Below are 22,443 nucleotides of genomic sequence, written 5' to 3'. Positions count from 1 at the left end.
GAATGTGGCAGAGGTGAAAGAAGCGAAGGCAGCACAGAAAGGAAATACCTTCATGACTCAAGGCTGTGTGTCAGTTAGGCAGAATATGGGAGAAAAGGAGTTCATTAAGCAGGAAGCAGAGTGGAGGAGAGCATTGTGGGACTCAAGGCCAGAAAGGTAAAAGGAGCCAATTCTAGGAAACTTCTAAGTTCAATGCTAATCATTTTGAATTTTCTGTAGCTAAGAGGTAAAGGTTTTGAGGAAAGGAAGCGGTGAGGAAGTGATGTAAATTGGTGTTTGTTTTAAGAAGACGGCTTTGGTGGTAAAAGCGAAAGAGCGAAAGCAACTGTAGCGGTCTCCCTCGTTTTGCTGACACAATAGTGTGGCCATGCTTCTTGATAGGATTGTTGTAGGGCTGATCTGGTTAAAGGGTTCTTTTTCTCTTAGAATATGGTCATTAGCATCTTTGAGAAATAATAGTCAAATCAGATGCAGTCTGGAAGAGAGCTTGAATTTTGGACTATATGACATCAGCACATCAATCCATGTTTGCTCAATGTATTTTCCTTGTAGTCCCAGAAACTTGGTACTTGAGCCTTACAGTCAGAAGAGATTGTCTGCTTTATAGTAGCAAATATGTTTTAGGTTGTAGGCCAGCTTTGGTTGGAAATAACTTCTGGAAGTACTTACTGTTAGGGAGGATCCAGGCCAATCTATCCTTCAGTGTGAGATTCTTCCCTCCCCCCACCAAAAAAAGTGGATTCTTGTTGTGTTAGTTTTCTGGGGAAGTATGTTATGATTGATGACTCTCTAGTGAACAGTTATCTAGTAGGTAGTCTGTGTGTATATGTGCATGCACATGCGTGCATCTGCCACATACATACTATTACATTGGCCCAGTCTCTTAGCATTCTGTTTCTGTTTTTGAGACTGTTTGAAGACAGTCTCAGTATGTAGACCAGGCTGGGCTTGTACTCACAAAGATCCATCTGTCTGACCTGCATAGCTACTTCCAGGTGAACCAGATATATACAGTGAGAGCTTGTCTCAAAAAAAAAAAAGAAAGAAAGAAAGAAAGAAAGAAAAAAGATAAATATTTTACCTAAAACTAGTCAAGAATCAGAGCTAGATGAGAACCAAATGTTACAACTCTGGAATTCTCCAGTTTACCTAAGTGAGTGTATACCACTAAAAGCATCTGTTGTCAGATGAGAAAAAAAATACTTCTGGTCTGTGCCTATTTATTGCTTTGCTTAGAGAAGAGGTTAATGAGGAATTTTAGCCTAGAAATGAGTTTAGTTTACTCCTTTCGACTCAGGAAATTGAGTTAATAGTAACAGGAAACTACTAGTCATGAGGCTCCTTTTCCTTTCTTGGGCTGTACCTCTCTTACTTTGGGGATTGGTTCCACTATAAGAACTAAGGTAAAAGTATTTAAGTTTGTTTGTTTTCTTTCTTTCTTTATAGTGCTTAGCCAAATTATGGGTTCATAATAAGCATTCAGTAAAGATATGCTAATTTTTGATAATGATACTGATTTTGCGTCAGTATAGGTCAGTAGGGGACTCACCCAATAGAGTTGTTGCATCTGCTCTCATGAGCAGCAGCACTGATTAGAAGCTGTCCTGGGCCCTGCCCTCCTCCAATCTGTTAGTGACCGTTGTTGGAAAGCCACGGCCAGCTTAGCTTTTTTGTTGCTTTTTAAAACTACTCAGATACTGAGTGCTCCCCAGCTGTGCTCCTGTTCCCAGAGCATCCGACTTGTAGGAATTGACTTTACAGTGACCTTATGAAGAGAATATGTGTATATACGGCCATCCTTATTTGCAGGTGTCCATCATATCCAAGTGACTGTTTTCCCATACTGTGCATGAGTCATTCCCCAGAAGTTTTGTTTATTCTATGTACAAAATCTTTCTCATGGACTTTTTTTGAAGGCGTTATGCTGGGGCAAATAAAGACCTTTTTCTTTTTTCTTTTTTTTATTTAGATTCCCACAGTAATCACAGATCTGTTTAACCATAGTACTTTGTTAATGGATCTTTTTTCTCTTTCAGGTAACATGCATTTCACAGTGGCCTTCTGGAAACAACGCCTTAACCCAAAAAAGTGACTCAGCCAGTGAGAACTTCAGGTGTGCTGACATTCCTGTGAGAGACATTGGGGACATTTTGGAACAGGGGGCAAGTCCTGGTCTCATAACTGCTGTGGAGAGCTGTGTGGGAGAGAATGCTAGTTAGTGGTTACACCAACTGGCTTTTTCCACTTGTGCTGTATTATAAATATTTATCTCTTTAAACATACCCAATCATATGCATGTGATGGTTAAGAGGTGGAGAAATTGCCGGGTGGTGGTGTGGCGCAGCCTTTAATCCCAGCACTCAGGAGGCAGAGGCAGGTGGATCTCTGAGTTTGAGGCCAGCCTGGTCTACACAGTGAGTTCCAGAACACCTAGGGCTGCACAGAGAAACCGTGTCTCTGATTGTTTATTTGTTTTGTTTTCAAGACAGGGTTTTTCTGTGTAGTCCAGCTGTCCCAGAACTTGCTCTGTAAACCAGGCTGGCCTTGAACTCACAGAGATCCATTTGCCTCTGCCTCTCGAGTGCTGGGACTAAAGGTGTGCACTACCACTGCCCGGCAAAACGCTGTCTCTGGGAAAAAAAATTAAAAAAAAAAAGGAAAAATTAACAATAAGACAGCATAGTATAGTGTAGAAAATAGAAAGAAAAGATTGGGGCTCTGATTTGATTTTGCACTGTGTAACACTGGTCTGTGTAACTTCTTAGTCCTACTGGCCTCAGGTTATCTATCTCCTATATAAATATATTGATTCTGTTCTACCTTTCTGGGATTATTGTGAGGACCAAATAAAATAATACATATTAAATCTTCAGAATTGAAGATAAAGGGCTGGAGTTCACTTGTCGCCTAACATGCACGAAGCCCTAAATTCAATCCCTAGTGGTAGCACAAGCCTGTGGTCTTAGGATCATCAGCAGTTCAGGTCATCTTTGGCTGTGTAGTGGATTTGAGGCCATCCTGGGATACATGAGACCTGTCTGGAAAAAAAAGAAAAGAAAGAAAATGAATTCATATCTTAAGACATCTAGTTCTATAATATAGGATAAATTGGTATTATTATTAAGGAAAACATAATATAGACTTACTTTAAGAGGACAAGAAAGGGGCTGGAGAAATGACTTCAAAATTAAGAGCACCGGCTGTTCTTCCAAAGGTCCTGAGTTCAGTTCCCAGCACCCACATGGTGGCTTCCAACCATCTGTAATGGGATCTGGCGCCCTTTTCTGGTGTGCAGGCAGACATGCAGACATGTTTATAAATAAATATAGAAAGATCAAGAAAGAGCAGAGCTGTGAATGGTGGCGCACCTTTAATCCCAGCACCCTAGAATCAGAGGCAAGCGGATCTCTGTCAATTTGAAGCCAGCATGTTTACAGAGCAAGCTCCAGGTCAGCCAGTGTGACATAATAAGACTCTGTCTCCTTAAAACAAAATAGAGTAGAGAAAGATGGGGGGAAGGGTAATGAGAAAAATGTAAAATGAAGTAGTGCAGGTGAAAGTGAACTACCACAGTTAGGTAAGGAAACTTAAGAGGGAATTTGGAGGTATATGCCCAAAGGAATTATAATCACTATCCCTGAGAAATGCCTGCACTACTACAGGTTTGTTGCAGTGTTATTTACAATAACCAAGATAATAGAAACATAGCTATGTCTGTTAATAGATAAATGGGTAAGTATGAACACACACACATATATGATAGCCTTAAAATAGAAGGAAGTCTGCCCATTTGGGAGAGCATAGGTAAACCTGAAAGACATTATGTCAGGTAAATTAGTGCACAGGTAAATGTATCATTTCACTTATATATATAGAATAAAGGCACTCTTAGAAATGGAGAGAAGGGTGCTACCAAGAGTTATGTATAGAAAATGGGGAGGTATTGGACAAAGGATACAAATTTAGTTAAAAATGAATACAATTTGAATACCTGTTGGACATAGTGGCTAATAACTGTAAACCAGCTCTTGTAAGACTGAAGTAGGAAACTTGTGAATTTGAGGTTAGCCTGGGCTACCTGGTGAGTCTTTCTCTCTTCTTATCCCCTTCAAAACCCAGTAATAATAAGGGACTTGAAATTCACTAAAAGTAAAATTTGAGCTCTGGAAATGGCTTAGTTGGTATAGTGTCTGCCTAAAACTAGCTTGAGGACCTGAGTTTGGGTCACCAGAACCCACCTAAAAAGCCAGGCACAGTGGCTTGTGCCTGTAACTCCTGCCCACAATGGGGAGTGTGGAGCAGAGACAGACAAATCTCTAAACTCATTCACTAGTCTGCCTAGAAATATCAGTGGGCGTCAGGATCAGTGAGAGCGATCTTGTCTCAAGAAATGAAGATGTAAAACAGGAGAGAATTGGGCAGTTGCTTATGGAACTAAGGCCACATAACTGTGTTAAATGTACCCTCTTCTCTGAGTCTTTCATGGTATGCTGGGCTTTCACTCTTTTCTTTGTTTTTGAAGTTATAGCCCTCTCCCCACTTTCATCTGTACTGCTTGTCCATCACATGGCTAACCTCCACTGCTGAACATGTTGGTTTAAATGGCATGCCTTTTTCTCTTCCTCTTGTCATTTCCCTTCTGACAGCTGCTGGAATTTGCAGCTTGCCTGTTCTCAGATTTTTTTTTTTTTTAAATTCTAATAAAATTGCCCTCAGGCTTAAAGATAGAAAGCAAGCAAGCAAGCTGACATCTAGCCTCAATACTTATGTACCCAAAATACATGTATCATATACCACACGCATGCACAAGTGAGTGCGTACACACACACACACACACACACACACACACACACACACAGCATTCATTACCAGTGAGACGGGGCAGCAAATATAAGTGCTTGTTGAACATCCTGGTGACTCAAGTTAGATTCCAAGACTCTGAAATAGAAGGAGAGAGCTGACTCCCAGGAGTTGTCCTCTGACCATCATAGGCACCCCCAGGGCATTGTGGCACATTCTTCCTTTAATCCTAGCTCTTGGGAGGCAGAGACTGGCAGATCTTTGTAAGTTACAGGTCTACATAGTGACTTCTAGGGCAATCCAAGCTGAATGATCCAGAGTATAAGGCTATCCTTGGTTACATAGCAAGTTTGAGGTAGCCTGCACTACCTGAGACCTCATCTCAAAAAATACACACAAATAAACACCAAAAGAAGAAAAGCAAAGAATGAAAGAATGGAAAAGAAAGTGGTTACTGGGGATTAGTGCCTCATAACCTGGAGACTAAGTTGCCAATCACCGTCATTACCATGTGTATTGGCATACATGTTCTTGCTTTGTCCTCACTGTGAGCATTAGTGTTTATTATTCTCTCACCTGTGTGACCTTTTGATTTAGTTTGTGTTTGTGTTAACTAGTTTCTTTATAAATGCTTAAGATAGAACAAGGCTTTGATTGGCTTATGTAAAGAAATCTCATTTGCTATAATTAAATGCTTGCTTAACTGTTCTGCTCTTTTTGATAGCTGTGGAGAGAAAGGAAGGATATGATGATGTGATTTGTGAACGATAATAGAAAGGAAATGGATACAAGGGAGAGTAGGTAAATGAGGTTGCAAAGTTGTTTCACATTGTTACAAGGTATGAAAATGAAATATGTAGACTTTTAAAAGGGGGAAAAGAAGGTGTTATCTACAATAAAAGAAGAAAATTAATTTCCATCCCTTCAGTGATGGCCTATCTTACCAGAAGTAAAGAAGTTTCCTAGAAAAGAAGTGTACTGAGAAAGATTGTTTCTTTTTCCAAATATCTTCAAAATGTTCCTCAAAGTAGCCTTTTTACCCCAGCTCATGAAGCAGTTCGTTTTGGAAAGATACTTGGGAGACTTAAATTGTAGTTTTTGTATTCTGTAATCTTGGGCAGTTGATTTAAATCTTTCAGAGTCTTATATCCACCACCGCCTCCCCCAAAAAGAAAAAGAAACGACTGGATAGCTTAAAGCTGGCCTTAGACTCACTGTAGCTAAGGGTGGCCTTGAAGTGTGATCCTCCCAAGTGCTGGGGTTCCAAGGGTGCCCCACGTTCCACTGTCTACTGAATGTTTGCCCGTGACCTCTCAGATGCCTTCTTGTCCACTCTGACTATGCCCTGGGTTTCGTGTGCTGAGTCACTACTTTTCTAGGGCTTTGTTGACATCATGATATGACTGTTACCAGTAATGTGAGGTTTTCTAATAGTCACTGTTTTACAAATGAGAAGCCAGAGCCAGACATAATTCCACCACCTGGAGACAGAGGCAGGTGGCTATCTTTGAGTTTGAGGCGAGCCTGGTCTGCCTGGTCTACAGAGAGACCCTGTCTTTAAAAGAGTAAAAAAATGAAAAGCTATGTTGTCTTAATTTCTGCTTTAAACTTCGGCACAAAGACTTGAAGGAAACAAAGCATAGAAACGTTAGTGGGTTTTGTTATTTTTTGAAAGAGGCTCTCATGTAACCCAGATTGGCCTCTAAGTTGCTGTGTAGCTGATGCTCGTCCTGCACTCGTTAACCTCCTACCTTTACCTCCCAGTGCTGGGATTATAGACGTGGACCACAATACTGGCTTAAGTTGATAATACTTCACAAGTGTTTGTTGAACTGCTTCTGTATGAGGTTCCAAGGGTTACTCAAACGTGAAATTCCTCCTGCTTTAAGGACTTTGTAGGGTTTTGGTTTTTTGTTTAGGAAAGTAAAACTACTTGCCAACAGCCACACTTCAATATAATAAATATTATTAAAAGGTTAGGTGGTATTGAAATTTAAGATGTTTATCTCATGGTTCCTGGTTTCTTTAAAATAATGGAGTGTTATTCTAAGTGCCCTTCTGCTAAGTACCAACCTGGACTGTATTTAAAAACAATAGTGAATTATGGTTCTGGAAGTGTAGGTAGACCACTGAGCCTTTGCTTCAGCCCAAAAGCATGGCAGAGTGATCCCAGCACTTAGGAGGATCAGAAATTCATGGTCATTTTCAGTTATATAGCAAGTTTGAAACCCCTGGGTCTACTGAGATCCTTCTCAAGAGAAGAAAAGAAAAGAGAAAGCAAGAATAAAAAGCAGTGTTTGCTATGAAGAAACTTGTAGTTCCCACACCTAGAGACATTATCCTAATATTTAGATATTTTTCTATTCCAGAAAAGAGCAGCGTTTTCATACCCTGCCATTTATAGTAGGAACTCCTTTATATTGAGCTTAAGCACAGAAAGTCTAACAGTGGCTTTCTTTCTTTCTGTTTTTTTGTTTTGTGTGTGTTTGTGTGTGGTGACTGTGTCTATGTGTGTGCCTATTCTCAAAGGACAAAGGAGGACATCAGCTCTGCACCTTATGCCCCTAACATAGAGTCCCTTGCAGAACTTAGAGCTAGTCTGGCTGCCGGCAACCCCAGCAGTTGTCTTGCCTGTGTTCTTCACAACACTGGTGTTTGTGGCGTGGTCATCCCTGGCTTTTTATGTGGGTGCTTAGGTTTGAACTCAGTTTCTCATGCTTGTGCACAGCACGTGTTTTATCCACTGAACCGTCCTTCAGCCTCACAATAACTTTATTTTCTGAAGAAATAGTTATTATTTTATTGGGTTTCACATTTTATTAAAGAAAACCTTCTTTCTTTCTTTCTTTCTTTCTTTCTTTCTTTCTTTCTTTCTTTCTTTCTTTCTTTCTTTCTTTCCTTTTTTTCCCTTGAGACAGGGTTTCTTTGTGTAACAACCCTGGCTGTCCTGGAACTCTGTAGACCAGGCTGGTCTTGAACTCAGAAATCTCCCTGCCTCTGCCTCTCAAGTGCTGGGATTAAAGGTGTGTGCCACCATCACCCAGCAAAACTTTTTTTTATTGCATGTGTTTATTTGTATCGGGGGCAGATGTGCTGTAGTGCACGTGTGGAGGTCAGGATAGATCGCAGGAGTCATTTCTCCCCTTCCACCTTGTGAGTTTTGGGGATCAAACTTGAATTGTTGGATTTGGCAGCAAGCACCTTTATCTGTCGTCTACATTTAGGTAAACTATTTCGTTTCTTAGTCCTTAGTGTAAATAAGGACAAAGCTCTAAAGTGCAGTCTTGATTATAGGAAAGGACACTAAAGATTCACATTTATAGGGACTGACTGCTTTAGAGTTAGGGAGACTGGGGGTTTTCATGTTTGCAGTATGACCTTGGCCATTGTTTAACCTGTTTGCGCCTTAGTTTTCTCATCTGTAAATTAACACACACACAATCCTAATTTTCATCTGTAATTTAGGAATATTCTTAGGGGTCATGTCTCTCCTTGAACCAGGCTTGATTTACAGAAAGTGTGAAATGCTGTTTGTTATGGGTTGCCAGCATTACTTCAGCTTTGCTTGTCATTTAGATAAATCTTGACTTTAAAGTTATATTGGTGTAGAAAACCTTTGTAGGGAGAATATTGTAGATTTGGGTGTTTGAAGAGCTAGATAAACATTTAAGTCTGTAATGATATACCAGATTGAAACTTTTTGAACTTGGGAACTCTTGCTCTTCTAAGGGGACAACTGTTCAGGTATCATTGGCTCCTTATTACTAGTGCTTTCTTGTTTGAAACAGAGACTCGTGTTGTAGGTGGACTTTGTGCTCCCCACATAGCAAAGAATGACCTTGAACTTTATAAATTTTATTTATTATTAGTGGGTTTGGGTGGGGTCATTTTCCAGTGGAGGTCAAAATATGTTTTGTTGATAATTCTTAGTTTTATTTTATATGCATTGGTATTTTGCCTACCCGCATGCCTGTGTGACAGTTGTGGGTGATGGGAGTTGAACCTGGGTCCTCTGGAAGAACAGTTGGTGCTCTTAACCACTGAGCCATCTCTTCAGCCCCCAGAATATGTTTTAGAGTTGGTTCTCTCCTTCTACCATTACATGGGTTCCAGGTATTGAACATAAATTGTGAAACTTGTGCAGCAAGTGCTTTGCCGGCTGAGCCACTCACCAGTCCCTTTGACTTTGAACTTGTTGAGCTTCTACTACCACTTTGTGGTACTGGGGAATCAAAACTAGGACTGCTTACATGCAAGTCGGGAACTGTACCAACTGAGCTACATCCCTGTCCTTTCATATTCTTTTTGAGCCAGGATCTTACTTGGAAGTCCAAGCTGGTATGCCATTCATGGTAATCTTCCTTCTCTGACCTCTCATGTGCTGTGATTATAAACTTGAGACACCATACTCTACTTTTAAATTGTGAGACAGGGTCTGTCTTTGTAGCCCAGTCCAACCTTGAATTTGAGATTCATCAGCTATGAGTTTGAGGCTAGCTTGAACTACAAGTATAAGAATCTGCCTTAAAAAAAGAATGTTGTATAAATAGAAGTGTGGAATATGGGTGTGTTGGTTTCCTAGGTCTACTGTAACAGTATAAGCTGGGCATGGTGGTTCATTCCTGCAATGCCAGCACCCCATCCCCAAGTGATGTTTTTGTTTGTTTGTTTATTTATTTAATTTGTAAAGTTTTTCAACATTTTTTTGTGGTACTAGTACTTAAGCAAGTGTTTTACCTCTGAGTTATGCTTCCAGATCTAGGGAAAATGTGTGTGTGTGTGTGTGTGTGTGTGTGTGAGAGAGAGAGAGAGAGAGAGAGAGAGAGAGAGAGAGAGAGAGAGAAGATATGTACGTAGAGTCAGAGAGCAGTGCAGGTAGCGGATTTTTCTGGGAGTCATTTCTCATTTTTCCACCTTGTTGAGACAGAGTCTTTTGTCCTGCTGTTCTGTGTAAAAGCTTCTAAGCTCATGCCTCTACTTCTAATATTTGGGAGGCTGAGGCAGGAGGATTGCTGGGATTTCAAGGCTAGTCTGGATTATGCAGTGAGTTTCAGAACAGTCTGAACTGCAGTGTGAGACTCTGTGTCAAAACAAACAAAAACAACAAACTAAAAACCAGGGTTGGAGAGGTGGCTTGTGGTTAAGAGCGCTTGCTGCACTATTGTGAGGACCTGAGTTTGGATCTCAGCATCTGTGACAAGTTGCGTATCACCTGCACCTCCAGCACCAATGAGGAGTCACAGCCAGGAGGATCACTGGGACTTGCAGGCTAAAAAACAAAATAACAACAACAACAATACAAGCTTCAGGTTCTGGGAGAGACTCTGCCTTAAAGGAATAAGGCAAAGAATGATAGAAGATGGAAATCTTATGGCCTCTGATCTTCATACATGCATATGCCTGCATACACAAATTTGTGTACACCAAATATAATGCACAAATTAGACAAGCAGTCTCAGAAAAAAGAAACTAAATAAACAAAACTTATAGTCATCATCTTACCTCAAAGTTTTTGTACTACTTCTGAGAAGAAGAAAGAGATTTTCCCATGTTCTTGGGGGGATGCAAATAAGTATCTGCTTACGCCAGATAGGGAGTCAACAATAGACGAGAGTACAGATACCATTGAAGTCCAATTTAGTGAACCAATGAAGTTTTATTGGGGTTACTTACAGGAGTATGGGTGCAAGTATTTACAAGAGCAGAAATGGCCTAAAGATGACTGCATCATCAAAAGCCACCCCAGCATGGGAGACAACAGAACATGAAAGTTGGAAACCTGGAGGTCACTGCACAACTTGGAGACAGCTCAATGGTTTGGAGAGTCTTTCCCAGGCAGTTTTGCTGGCCTGAGGAGTCTCTAAGCTGTCTTTCAGGAGGGAAGGTTTTAGTGAGTGGCCAACTTCAGGGATTTCCTGAATTTTCCCTCTAAAATGGAATGGAATATTTTGTTTTGTTTTGGAGGAAATTGCTACACAACAGTAATATAATAGTGTAATAGTATTAACACATCTTGTTATACACACACACACACACACACACACACACACAAAATCTTACTATGAGCACTGGCTGACTTGGAATTCACTATGTAGAACAGGCTGGTGTCCAACTCCTGGAGATCCGCAGTTGTCTCCAGAGTTACATTAGACTGTCTCTAGGCTTTCTCTTTATAGAGTCCTCTTATGTATTTCGTGAGGCTCACATTTGGGAGCATCTGTGTCAGTTGATCTGTAGAGTGTTTGTTGTACAGTTTGACTATAATTATTTCTTTATTACTGGATTCAGGTTGAACAGTTTTTATCAAGAATGATAGATTTCCATAGCTGTAGTGTATAACTCACCACACGACTTAATTCCTTAACTGACAGCTGTTTGATATATTTTTACAATTTTTATGGCTCAGAAAATGGGAGCAGCTAGTCTACCTGCTGTGCCTCAGGGCTTCTTGGGATGGATGGCAGCCCTCATTCAGCTTTGTCTTGGTGGCACTGGAGCTGTGCTTCCACGTTCTTACTCCTGTTTGGTAAAAACTAGTGCCGGCTCTCAGTGGGGAGCTTCAGCTCCTTTTTTCTTAGGACTGCTTGAATCTTCATGGTGTGGTGCTGGCTCCTCCCAGAGCTGATGATCCTGGAAAGCAAGACAAAGCTTATATTGTGTTTTGTTTTTCGTTTTTGTTTTTTTGAGACAGGGTTTCTCAGTAGCTATGAAGTCAGAGCTAGAACTCACTCTGTAGACCAGGCTGGCCTTGAACTCACAGAGATCTGCCTGCCTCTGCCTCCTGAGTGCTGGGATTAAAGGTGTGCGCCACTACCACCCAGCATGATATAGCTTTGGAAAAAGCTTTTTTACTTCCACCTATTCTGTTGGTCACAGAGGCCAGCATTCCACTGGGGAGAGGAATACAAACGCTTAAAGGAAGGCTTCCTTCGGCTCCCTTGGAGGTTGTCTACTACAGCTCCTAAACTTCTAACAAGTTGAAAGTCAAAATCTTTTTATATATTTTTTATCTTAATTGTGCCTGAGTTCCAAGAGTACCAAACACTCATTTTTTCTTATACCCATGAGATTGTTTTGTGTTGACAAGTTTCAGTACTTACTCAACAATAGTTGGCTTTTAATCTTTTACTTTTTAAAAGCAATTTTTTTATTTCTATTTTTAATTATTTGTCTGCATCTCTCTGTGTGAGTAGTACGTTTCAGTATGATGTCCTTGGAGGTCAGGAGTGTGGGACCTCTGGAACTGGACTTTTACCCCTGGAACAGACAGTTGTGAGCCACCCGGTGTGGGTGCTGGGACCTGGACTTGGGTCCTCTTCAGTAGTGGTATACACTTTCAACTGCTGAGCAGCCGTCTCTCAGGCCCAAAAGTTGGCTTCTTAGATAAAACATTTTCTTGTTGGTTTTTTTTTTTCACTTACAAGGTTTCCTAGTTTCATTTTGTCAGTGATACAGGTCAGTTTCCTAGCTTATTTTTAGCTTTATAGAATTTCTTTCTTTTTTTTTTAACGATTTATTTATTTATTGTGTATACAGTATTCTGACTACGTGCATGTCTGCAGGCCAGAAGAGGGCACCGGATCTCATTACAGATGGTTGTGAGCCACCATGTGGTTGCTGGGAATTGAACTCAAGGCCTTTAGACGAGCAGGTAGTGCTCTTAACCACTGAGCCATCTCTCCAGCCTGCTTTATAGAATTTCTTAGTTTTCTAGGAAGGTATTGATATTGTTTGTTTCATACTTTATTTTATTTTAATTTTTTTTGAGACAGTCTTAGTTGTCCTTGAACTTAAAGAGATCCACCTTCCGAGTGCTGGGATTAAAGGCATGTGCCACTGCTCCTGGCTCCCCATTGATTTTTATAGTCAGTTTTTAATTTTTTTTTCTTTTTGAGACTAGAGTTTCGTATAACTCAGGCTAGCTTCTAACTAGCTACATAGCTAATGATGATCTTGAACTTCTGATTCTTTTTGCTTTTACTTCTGGAGTCCTGGGATTAGTCATGAATCACCATGCCCAGGTTTTGTGCAGTGCTGTGGACTGTAACCGGGACTTCATATGTGCTATCCATGCAGCCTGCCAACTGAGCTACACCCTTAGCCCACAGTTCTTTTTTCTGGAAAAGAATGGAACATTACTTTGTGTTCTTTTTTTTTTCCATGTGGAATGTTGAGCTGTTACAGTAGTTTAAGAGGAGTTGTATACAATAAGGAATCAATAGGAAAGAAAAGGAAGAAATAATATTTAAGTTACAGGGTTTCCTACCTACTCCCCTCTGTCTTATTTTAAGATCTCAAGGAATTTTGCTTCTTGCTTGCTTCTGTATTTCCTTATTATTTTTTGTCATAGATCTTTAGTAAATAGTTTTTGGATATTGAGGACTAGGTAATAAATTACAGAATGTTTGTGATGTTTCTGAGGTTCCCTTGGGAAATAGACAGTAACATCATCAATGCAGAGTTGAAATTTTTACATTATATCTCATTTCTTTCAAGATTAGGTGACTACTAATGCATCAGATATACTTAATTTGTAGGCAAGGAAGTTGTCATGATTGATCCCAAAGTTTTTAGCTTGAACATCTAAAAGACAGAATTAAGACTTACTGGGGAGAGTACTCAGGGTAGCGGTCTGCAGAAAAGATCAGGAGTTGAGTTTGGGGTGTATTTAGTATGAGATTGCTAAGATAACCAAGTGAAGATTTTAGGTTTTGGAAGTAAGATCTGGACCAGAGATTTAGTTGGTTGCTTCATGTTTTGTTTTTGTTTTTTAAGATTTATTTATTTATTATATATACGGTGTTCTGCCTGCGTGTATTCCTGCAGTCCAGAAGAGGGTATCAGATCTTATAACAGATGATTGTGAACCATCATGGGGTTGCTGGGAATTGAACTCAGGACCTCTGGAAGTCAATCAGTGCTCTTAACCTCTGAGCTATCTCTCCAGCCCGCATCATATTTTTATATAGATGTAGTTTAAAACTCTAGGACCTGATAGTGTCCTCAAGAAAATGAATATAGAGAGAACTGGTAATTGAGCCAGCATGAGCCAACATTAGGAGCAGAGAGAAGAGCATAAATTTAAAAAATTATGTTCTTTTATGTGTATGAGTGTTTTACCTGCATATATATGTCTGTGTACCACCTGTGTACCTGGTGCCTGAGGAGGCAAAAAGAGGGCATTGGATCTTCTAGTACGGGAAATACAGATTATTCTGACCCTCCATGTGGGTGCTGGGAACAGACCTGGGGTCCTCAGTAAGAGCAGCAAGTATTCTTAGGCACAGAGCCATCTCTTCAGCCCCAGGAAAAGGAATCTTTAAAGCAATGGAGAAGAAATAATCAGAAGACCATAGAGTTAGAAAATGGGTCTTGGGAACTCAAGGGAAGAGCATTGTTTATACTAGAGGAAGAAGTTTAAATTTTACTGATAACAGAACAAATGCTAGAGTTAAAAATTGTATTTAGCAATATGAAGACCACTGATTATTATGAAGCATTTAGTATGAAAGGCCAGGACTAGCTATTTACATATTTTTAAATGGAAAATTTTGATGCTAAAAGTATCTCATTTGTTTTGTTTTCAGGTTTGCTGTCTTATTGATGGTATGTCTGACAGTGGATCAAAGTTTCGTTCAGTGGGTAGCTTGATCATGAAATCACAACTTCAGATCACTGGTAAGACTTAAAAAGATACAATACCTTATATCTCTGCCTCCTCTGTTAAAAAATAATCTTGGTGACTGGAGAGATGGCTCAGTGGTTAAGAGCACTTACTCTTCTTCTAGTAGACCCTGGTTCACTTTCCAGTACCAAGATCATACATGGAGGTTCACAATTCCAACTCCAGAGGACCCAATAACCTCATCTGACCTCTGAGGACACCTACACTCATATGTGACATTCACATACACATATATGTGTCTAAATTTAAAAAAAGAAATCAAAGTTTTCTTAAATCTTATGAGAACAAAATCTTTAGTGGGCTATTACATCTTCGGCACCTAATCAGTATTTGATGAATGAAAACATGAACAGAATGTTGAGATATATAAAAATAATTTTTTATCTCAAAACATTTTATAGATTCATTCTCCTCCATTAAACTGGTATCTAGGCAATTACTGTTGGTTATTGATAATTTTATTGATTTATAAATAGAATTGAACCATTATCATCACAATCAATTTTATTATTTATTTATCTTTTAAAAAATTTTGAGAATTTCATGTATAAGTACTGCATTTACATTATTTCCCTTCCTCCCCTGTAGACAGGTTTTCAGTCCTGGCAGCTGCTTCCCAAATAAGTACAAGAGAGTATTATTGTTGTAAATGCTCTGCCAGTAGGTCAGGCTTGTCACTTGCTAACTCTTGCATTTTAAATTAACCTATTTTTTTCTTTTCTTCTTCTTTTTTTTTTTTAAACTTTATTTAACTTTGTTTCATGCTCATTGATATAATGATGTCAGATTCTCTTGAACTGGATTTAAAGACAGCTGCGAGCTGCCATGTGGGTGCTGGGAATTGAACCTGGGTCCTCTGGAGGAACAGTCAGTGCTCTTAACCACTGAGCCATCTCACCAGCCCCCTTCTTTTTTTTTTTTAAAAAAAGGAAAAAAAAATCTTTTTTTCATTTTTTTTTTAATATTTATTCATTTATTATGCATTCAATATCTGCCTACATGTGTGCCTGCAGGCCAGAGAGGGCACCAGATCTCATTACAGGTTGTGAGCCACCATATGGTTGCTGGGAATTGAACTCAAAACCTTTGGAAGAGCAGGCAATGCTCTTAACCACTGAGCCATCTCTCCAGCCCTCTTTTTTTCATTTTACATACCAATCCCATTTCCCACTCCCTCTCCTCCTCCTATTCCCTCCACCTTTCTCCACCCACCCCCCATCCACTCCTCAGAGAGGGTAAGATGCATTGCTTTGGGGAAGGTCCAAGACCCTCCCTAGTATGTCTAGTTTGAGCAAGGTATCCAGCAAAGAGAATGGATTCCAAAAAGCCAGTACAAGCTGTAGACATAAATCCAGTGGCCCCACAGTCTTCCCCAGCCACACAACTGTCACCCACATTCAGAGGGTCTAATTTGGCCTATCCTGGTTCCTTCCCTGTCTAGATAGAGTTGGTGAGCTCCCATTAGCTCAGGTAGACTGTTTCAGTAGGTGTCTCATCATGGTCTTGACCTCTTTGTCATATTCTCACTCTTCCCACTCTTTGACTGGACTTTGGGAGCTCAGCCCAGTGCTCCGCTGTGGGTTTCTGCCTGTTTCCATCAGTAGCTGAATAAAGGTGTTCTGTGGTGACATGTAAGATAGTCATCAATCTGACTACAAAATTAGCCCATTTCTGTTAATTTGATTGTTGTCCTGTGGCTCGTGGCTTTACCTTTCTTTCAAGCATGTCTTGCGCCCTCTTTCTCCTGGCAACTCTTATGACTCTGCCCTCCTTCTTCCTAGCATCCTTAGTTTGGTTGTTCTGCCTATTCTGCCTGCTTGGCTACTGGCCAGTCAGTTATTTTTATTATTAAACTAATCACAGCAACAAATCTTACACAGTTTACAAAGGGATTATTCCACAGCATTTCTCTCTTTTGTCTAATTAAAAAGAAGAATTTTAACTTTAACATAGTAAAACTATATATAACAAAAGTAGTTATTAAGTAAGAATTGCAGTTACAATATCTAGGTCATTTGTATTTAGCAAATTTAGAGAAAATATTCTTAATTCTTACACTCCCCACTAACTCCTATGTTCTTCCCTATTCAAATGTGTGACCTCTTCGGGCTGACTACTTGGAGTTGGGTAACTTAGGGTGTTTTTCCTGGAGAAGACTGATTCTCCCTCTCGTAGTAGTCATGAGTTGTCTATGGCTCTTCATCTAGGGGTGGGTCTTACAAGATTTTCCTTGAACCGTGTTGGTGTCGGCTGATATTGTCATTGTGCAGGACTTGTTTAGGTGACAATATTGTTGAGATTTCATGAGTACAACTTCCCTGTCATATATAGAAGAAAGCACTGTCTTGCAGCTGATCTGTTTAATCTCCATGAATTTATATAATTACTAGAGATTCATAATTACTAGAGATTGATGTATATTTTAGATTTTATTGCATTGTGATTAGATAGTATCCACAGAGTCGTTTCAGTTGTTCTGAATTTGTTATGATTGGCTTTGTGTCCTGGTATGTGATCTATTTTAGAGAAGCATCTATGGGCTCCTGAGATTTTATGTTCTTTGGTGTTTGGTGGAATACTCTGTAGATGTTAGGTACATTTGATGTACCATGCTGTTTTTATCTATTTATTTTGTGTTTTGTTTTGTTAGACAAGATCTAGCTCAATCTGGTGCCACATATGATATGTGACCAAGGATGACCTGTTGTATGTAAGAAGGCTGCTTGTTCGTTTTCCAGCTGCTCAGCTCCAAAATAATCACAGAGAAACTATATTAATTAAATTACTGCTTGGCCCATTAGCTCTAGCTTCTTATTGGCTAGCTCTTACATATTAATTTAAGCCATCTCCATTAATCTTGTATCACCATGTGGCAGAGGCTTACTGGGTAAAGTTCTGGCATCTGTCTCCGGCAGGGCTACATGGTTTCTCTCTTACTCCACCTTCCTTCTCCCAGAGTTCAGTTAATTTTTCCCTGCCTACCTAAATTCTGTCCTAGCAACAGGCGAAGGCAGCTTCTTTACTCACCAGTGGTATTCACAGCTTACAGAGGGGAATCCCACATCAACGACCTTGTACAGGGGACCTCCTGCTTCCCTTCTAAGTGCTGGGATTGCAGATGTGTCGCCAAGCCTGCTTTAACAATTTTAGAATGACTTTTGACTCCAGAAAGAATCTTTATATCCATTAGCATCACAAACCATTTACTCTGTGAATAGTTACCCCAAATCTAGGCACTCACTTACCTACTTTTTAAATGGATTTGGAGCTCTCTTATACAATTTGTGACCTTTTGTGTCTTTTTTCACTTAGCATGTTTTCAGGGTTCATTCACATTGTAGCATGTATCAGTACTTTATTACTTTTTATTGCCAAATAATACTCCATCATGTTAGTGTACAATATTTTATTTATTTCTTGTTGATGGATGTTTGGATTGTTTCTGCTTTTATTTATTTTCTAGATTTATTTGGTGTGTGTTTGTGTGTGTTCATTTGTGTGTGCATGCATATTGAAGCCAGTGGGCAGTGGTTCTCTCCTTCCATCTTGGGGTTCTTTGGATCAAGCTAAAGTCCTTAGCAATCACCTGTATTCTCCGAACCTTCTCAATAGACTTCTACTTTTTATTTATTATGGATAGTATTTTATGGATAATGTTAATGAATGTTTGTACAGTTTTTGTAAAAATGTGTGCGTTCTGTTTCTTTGGGTATGTATGTAGGAGCTGAATTGCTTGGTCATATAGTACCGACTCATGTTTAGCATTTTGAGGATTCCAAATTATTTTTCAAAGTCACTGTACTAATATGTAATTTCATCAGCAGTTTAAGAGGTTTCTAATTTCTCCATCTCTTGCCAATGCTTGTTTTTTGTCATTTTGTTTATATCCATCCTGCTAGCTGTGATTTTTGTTTCCCCCATAGCTAAGATGTTCAGCATGTTTTTGTGTACTTTTTGGCTATTTTTATAACTGTTTTGGTAAAATGGCCATTCAAATTTTTTGGTTTCTATTGCTAAGTAACGCCTTTATCTTTGTTTATCCCTTCAACCATACTGTACATCATTTTAAGATTAATATTTTTACATGCTACCTCTTAGGTTATGTTTCTGCTCCAGAGACCTGCACTGCTTCTTTTCATTGAAGTGTAGAAGTTTTTAGTCTTACTAAAACTTTCTACATTGTAGCTCTGTAGGGTTAAGATGAGTTGCTAGATTCTCTTTTTTTTGTTTTTCATTACAAATGTGTTAGTTGCTAGATTCTTTAGGTATGGCAGGCACCTATTACATAGTGACCCCCAGTCTCTTTCCCTTTAATACTTGTTGAATACAGAACAGTTCACATCCTGATGTATTACTTAGTTTCTGTTATTCCTGGCTTATATCATCTTCTGGATTGTGAATGTGTTAGGCCACAAACCATATCCTTTTAAAAATTATGCATATGTATGTATGTATGTATGTATGTATGTATGTATGTATACATATGTGTGGACTCTAACACATATCTTAATTGCTACATTCAATTCATCAAAACCCAGGGGTAAACCAGACTGTGGTGGTACATGTCTTTAATCCCAGCACTCTGGTCAAAGTCATGCTAGAAAACTACTTGATCTGTGGAAGTCAGAGATTAGGGCCATCCCCTGGGCCTGTACCTGCTCAGTTCCTAGATGTTAGACTGCATGCTATGCTGCTTGGGGAGCCAGGCATGATGGACATGGCTATATGGACCTGGTACTGGCTATGGGGGAGGGGTCTCTTGGAAGTTATTTGAGTATCTGATGTGTGGAAGTCCTGTATGTATCTATATATTTACTAAGATAGGAAAAATATAAGAAATATAAATATCATAGACAAGAATTATTAATAAACATTTTAGGGAACAGCTACTTCTAAATACAAATAACTAGCTTAATCTTTAATGAAATGTCATTGATCAAGGAGTAAACTAATATTTCAAATGTTCTCATTTCTTTTACAGTCATCTCAGCCAAACTTAAGGAAAATAAGAAGAATTGGTTTGGACCAAGTCCTTATGTAGAAGTCACAGTAGATGGTCAGTCAAAAAAGACAGAAAAATGCAACAATACAAACAGTCCCAAGTGGAAGCAACCACTTACAGTGTAAGTTTCCACTGTGGTCCTCGTTTAGGACCACATGAGCAGAGATGTGACTTCAACATGCTTCTTTCTTTGCATTCCCTTTTCTCTTTTTTCTTTCCCCACCTGTTCCTAGGACTCCCTGTTTCCTTTTGCTTCTCTTTAGATAATATCCTGTCAGCTCTGGCCTGTCTACATCATCCCTAGTTTAGTTGGTAATGGTATCACAGTTGCCATGAAGAAAAGAAAGAGCTCTATGTAATAGCTTTCCTTTTTAATTTTAGTTTTCTAAAAAAAGTCATAAATTAGTATTATATTTACATCATTATAATAACCTTTAAGAAAGATTTTATTTTATGTGTATGTGTGTTTTGCCTGCATATGTGACTATGCACCAAATGTTTATAGTGTCCTGGGCAGTCAGAAGAAGGTGTCAGATCCCTTGGAACTGGAGTTACAAATGGTTGTTAGCGACCGTGTGTACGCTAGGGAGAGAATTCAGTTCCTCTGCAAAAAGTAGCAAGTGCTCCTAACCCTTAAGCCATCTTTCTAGTTCCAGTAGCCCATTTCTTTAACCGGGGCTAAATCAGGCTCAGAGATTGACTCTCTTTTTTATTTTATTTTATTTTTTAACTTTTTTTTTAAATTTTTTAACTTTTTTGTTTTTGCTTTGTTCTGTTTTGAGACAGGCTTTTGCTGCATAGTTCAGGCTTGCCTGGGACTTGCTATGTCGCTTAGACTGGCCTTGAATTCTTTACCCTTTTGCCTCAAGCCTCCTGTATGAATTTATTGTAGGTCTGTGCTTCTATGCCCCGCACCTATTTTTTTGTTTTCCTTTTCATGGCAGGATTTTTCTGTGTAGCCCTGACTTGTCCTGGAACTCACTCTGTAGACCAGGTTAGCCTCAAATGCAGAGATCCACCTGCCTCTGCCTCCCAAGTGCTGGGATTAGAGGATTAACTCTCACTACCTGGCAATTCTTTTTTTAAATTAGGGGCGCGCGCGTGCGTGCGTGCGTGTGTGTGTGTGTGTGTGTGTGTGTGTGTGTGTGTGTGTGTGGTATATGCATACAGTTCCAGACATCCTCTGAGTAAGATAGAAGGATTTTGAGTATTTGGCATACCTGGATGACATTGTAAAACACTGTTTAAAAAATAGTTTTACATTTTTTATTATAGTGCCCCTGCAAACCAACATTCAATTTTGCTATATTTTAAAAATATATGAAAAATATTATGCCAAAAAAGTTGTACCCTTTATTTTATTCTGTAGCATTATTTTTATTTTAAAAAATAATTTTATTTTTATTTTTTATTTATTTATGCATGTATGCATCTGTCTGTACTTTGCTGTGGGTACCCTTAGAGGCCAGAAGAGAGTCACAGATCCCCTGTAGCTGGAGTCAAACTCTGATCCTTTGGAAGCATGTTTGATGCTTTTAACAACTAAACTATCCCTCTGGCCTCTATTTTAATTCATTTAAATTAATTTATTATTATTTCATGTGATTATGAAGGGATACATGCTGTGGTATTCATGAAATTAGGGGGACAACTTTGTAGTCAAATTTTTCTTTGTGAGTTCCAGGGACTTCAGGTAGTTGAATGACCTTCTTATATGATACACTTACAGCGGGGATTAATGAAATCACTTCAAGTTCAGTGAAATGCATTGTATAAGTAAGGATTTAATTGTAAATTCACTATTTAAAAAAGTGCATTTTAAAATTGATACATAAAATTATGTATCTTTATGAGGCGTATTTTATTGTTTCTTTAAATACACTCCTTTAATAATTTGTTGCCTTATAAGCAGTTTTGTTTTGTGTGTGTGGGGGGGAGGGTGTCTTAAGTCCAATTGTATCCAAATATAATTTTCATGAGATTTCAGAGCATAGACCACCTGGTTAATAGTAAACTTTAAGAGACACAGTGGGGGACTGTCCACATACCTCAGTAGGTAAAGGTGCTTTCCTCTAAGACTGACCAAGTTAGGTCCCTGAAACCCTAATGGTGGAAGGAGAGAACCAACTCCTGCAAGCTGTTCTCTAACCTCCCCATCCAACTAAATAAATGTAATTTGTTTTAATTTAAGAAAAGAAGCACAATAAAAAGATTTTAGACATTAAAGCTTTATTGTAACTTATTAAGGATCTCATTGTGATGTTTAATGAAAACACTCTTTTTCTCTTGTTTTACTTCCAGTATTGTTACCCCTACAAGTAAATTACATTTTCGTGTGTGGAGTCACCAGACCCTGAAATCTGATGTTTTGTTGGGAACTGCTGCATTAGATATTTATGAAACATTGAAGTCAAACAATATGAAACGTATGTATGTAAGAGTAACAGAAAATGTACCTTGCTGTTTTCTGGAAGACATTCTTATGTTAAACATGTGGAACATCTCACATTATTATTTGTCCTTAAATTTAAATGATTATTGAGCTAGGGGTGGTTGACACATTTAATTATAGCATCCAGGAAGCAGAGACAGATGGATCTCTATAAGGTCAAGGCCAGCCTGGTCAATATATTAAGTTCCAGGCCAAAAAAAAAAAAACAAAAAACAAAAAACCTACAAGTATCTATGTGGCTATTTAAAGCACTCTGAATAATCTTGGTTTGGTTATTCATTTTGGATGTACTATGTTAGTAAATATGTATTTCCTTAGTAAATAAATATTAATAAAGTAGTACATGGTGAATTATAGAAAGACTAAAAGATTTAAAGCAGAAATGAAGGAAAAATGATTCAGAGAAACGAATGTGATGTTAGGGTTAAAGGCATAGGTAGATTTCTCAGTGTTTGTTTCTAATGCTTAATTTTGAAGTTTCCTTATTTTAAGTGGTTGTTTTAT

General features: G+C 38.9%; 1 protein-coding gene across 3 annotated transcripts in view; it reads left to right on the top strand.

Annotated features, from left to right (window-relative positions):
• Itch (itchy E3 ubiquitin protein ligase) overlaps nucleotides 1-22,443 on the top strand; it is an 84,615-nt gene that overhangs the window by 2,691 nt on the left and 59,481 nt on the right. For 2 of the 3 annotated variants that reach the window (XM_048431536.3, XM_048431534.3), the window contains exons 2-5: nucleotides 2,037-2,113; nucleotides 14,388-14,478; nucleotides 19,467-19,608; nucleotides 21,789-21,913. In XM_048431536.3, the coding sequence (XP_048287493.1) occupies nucleotides 14,409-14,478; nucleotides 19,467-19,608; nucleotides 21,789-21,913 (337 nt within the window). In that variant the 5' untranslated portion in view covers nucleotides 2,037-2,113; nucleotides 14,388-14,408. Of the gene's footprint in view, nucleotides 1-2,036; nucleotides 2,130-14,387; nucleotides 14,479-19,466; nucleotides 19,609-21,788; nucleotides 21,914-22,443 lie in introns of all 3 variants that reach the window. The other variant, XM_048431535.3, reaches the window with a different exon arrangement.

Source organism: Myodes glareolus, chromosome 10 (genome assembly GCF_982192425.1).
Source record: "Myodes glareolus chromosome 10, mMyoGla1.1, whole genome shotgun sequence".
Taxonomy (NCBI): Eukaryota; Metazoa; Chordata; class Mammalia; order Rodentia; family Cricetidae; genus Myodes; species Myodes glareolus.
The sequence above is the reverse complement of the archived record's forward strand: the minus strand, read 5'-3'. Positions and strand labels throughout refer to the sequence as shown.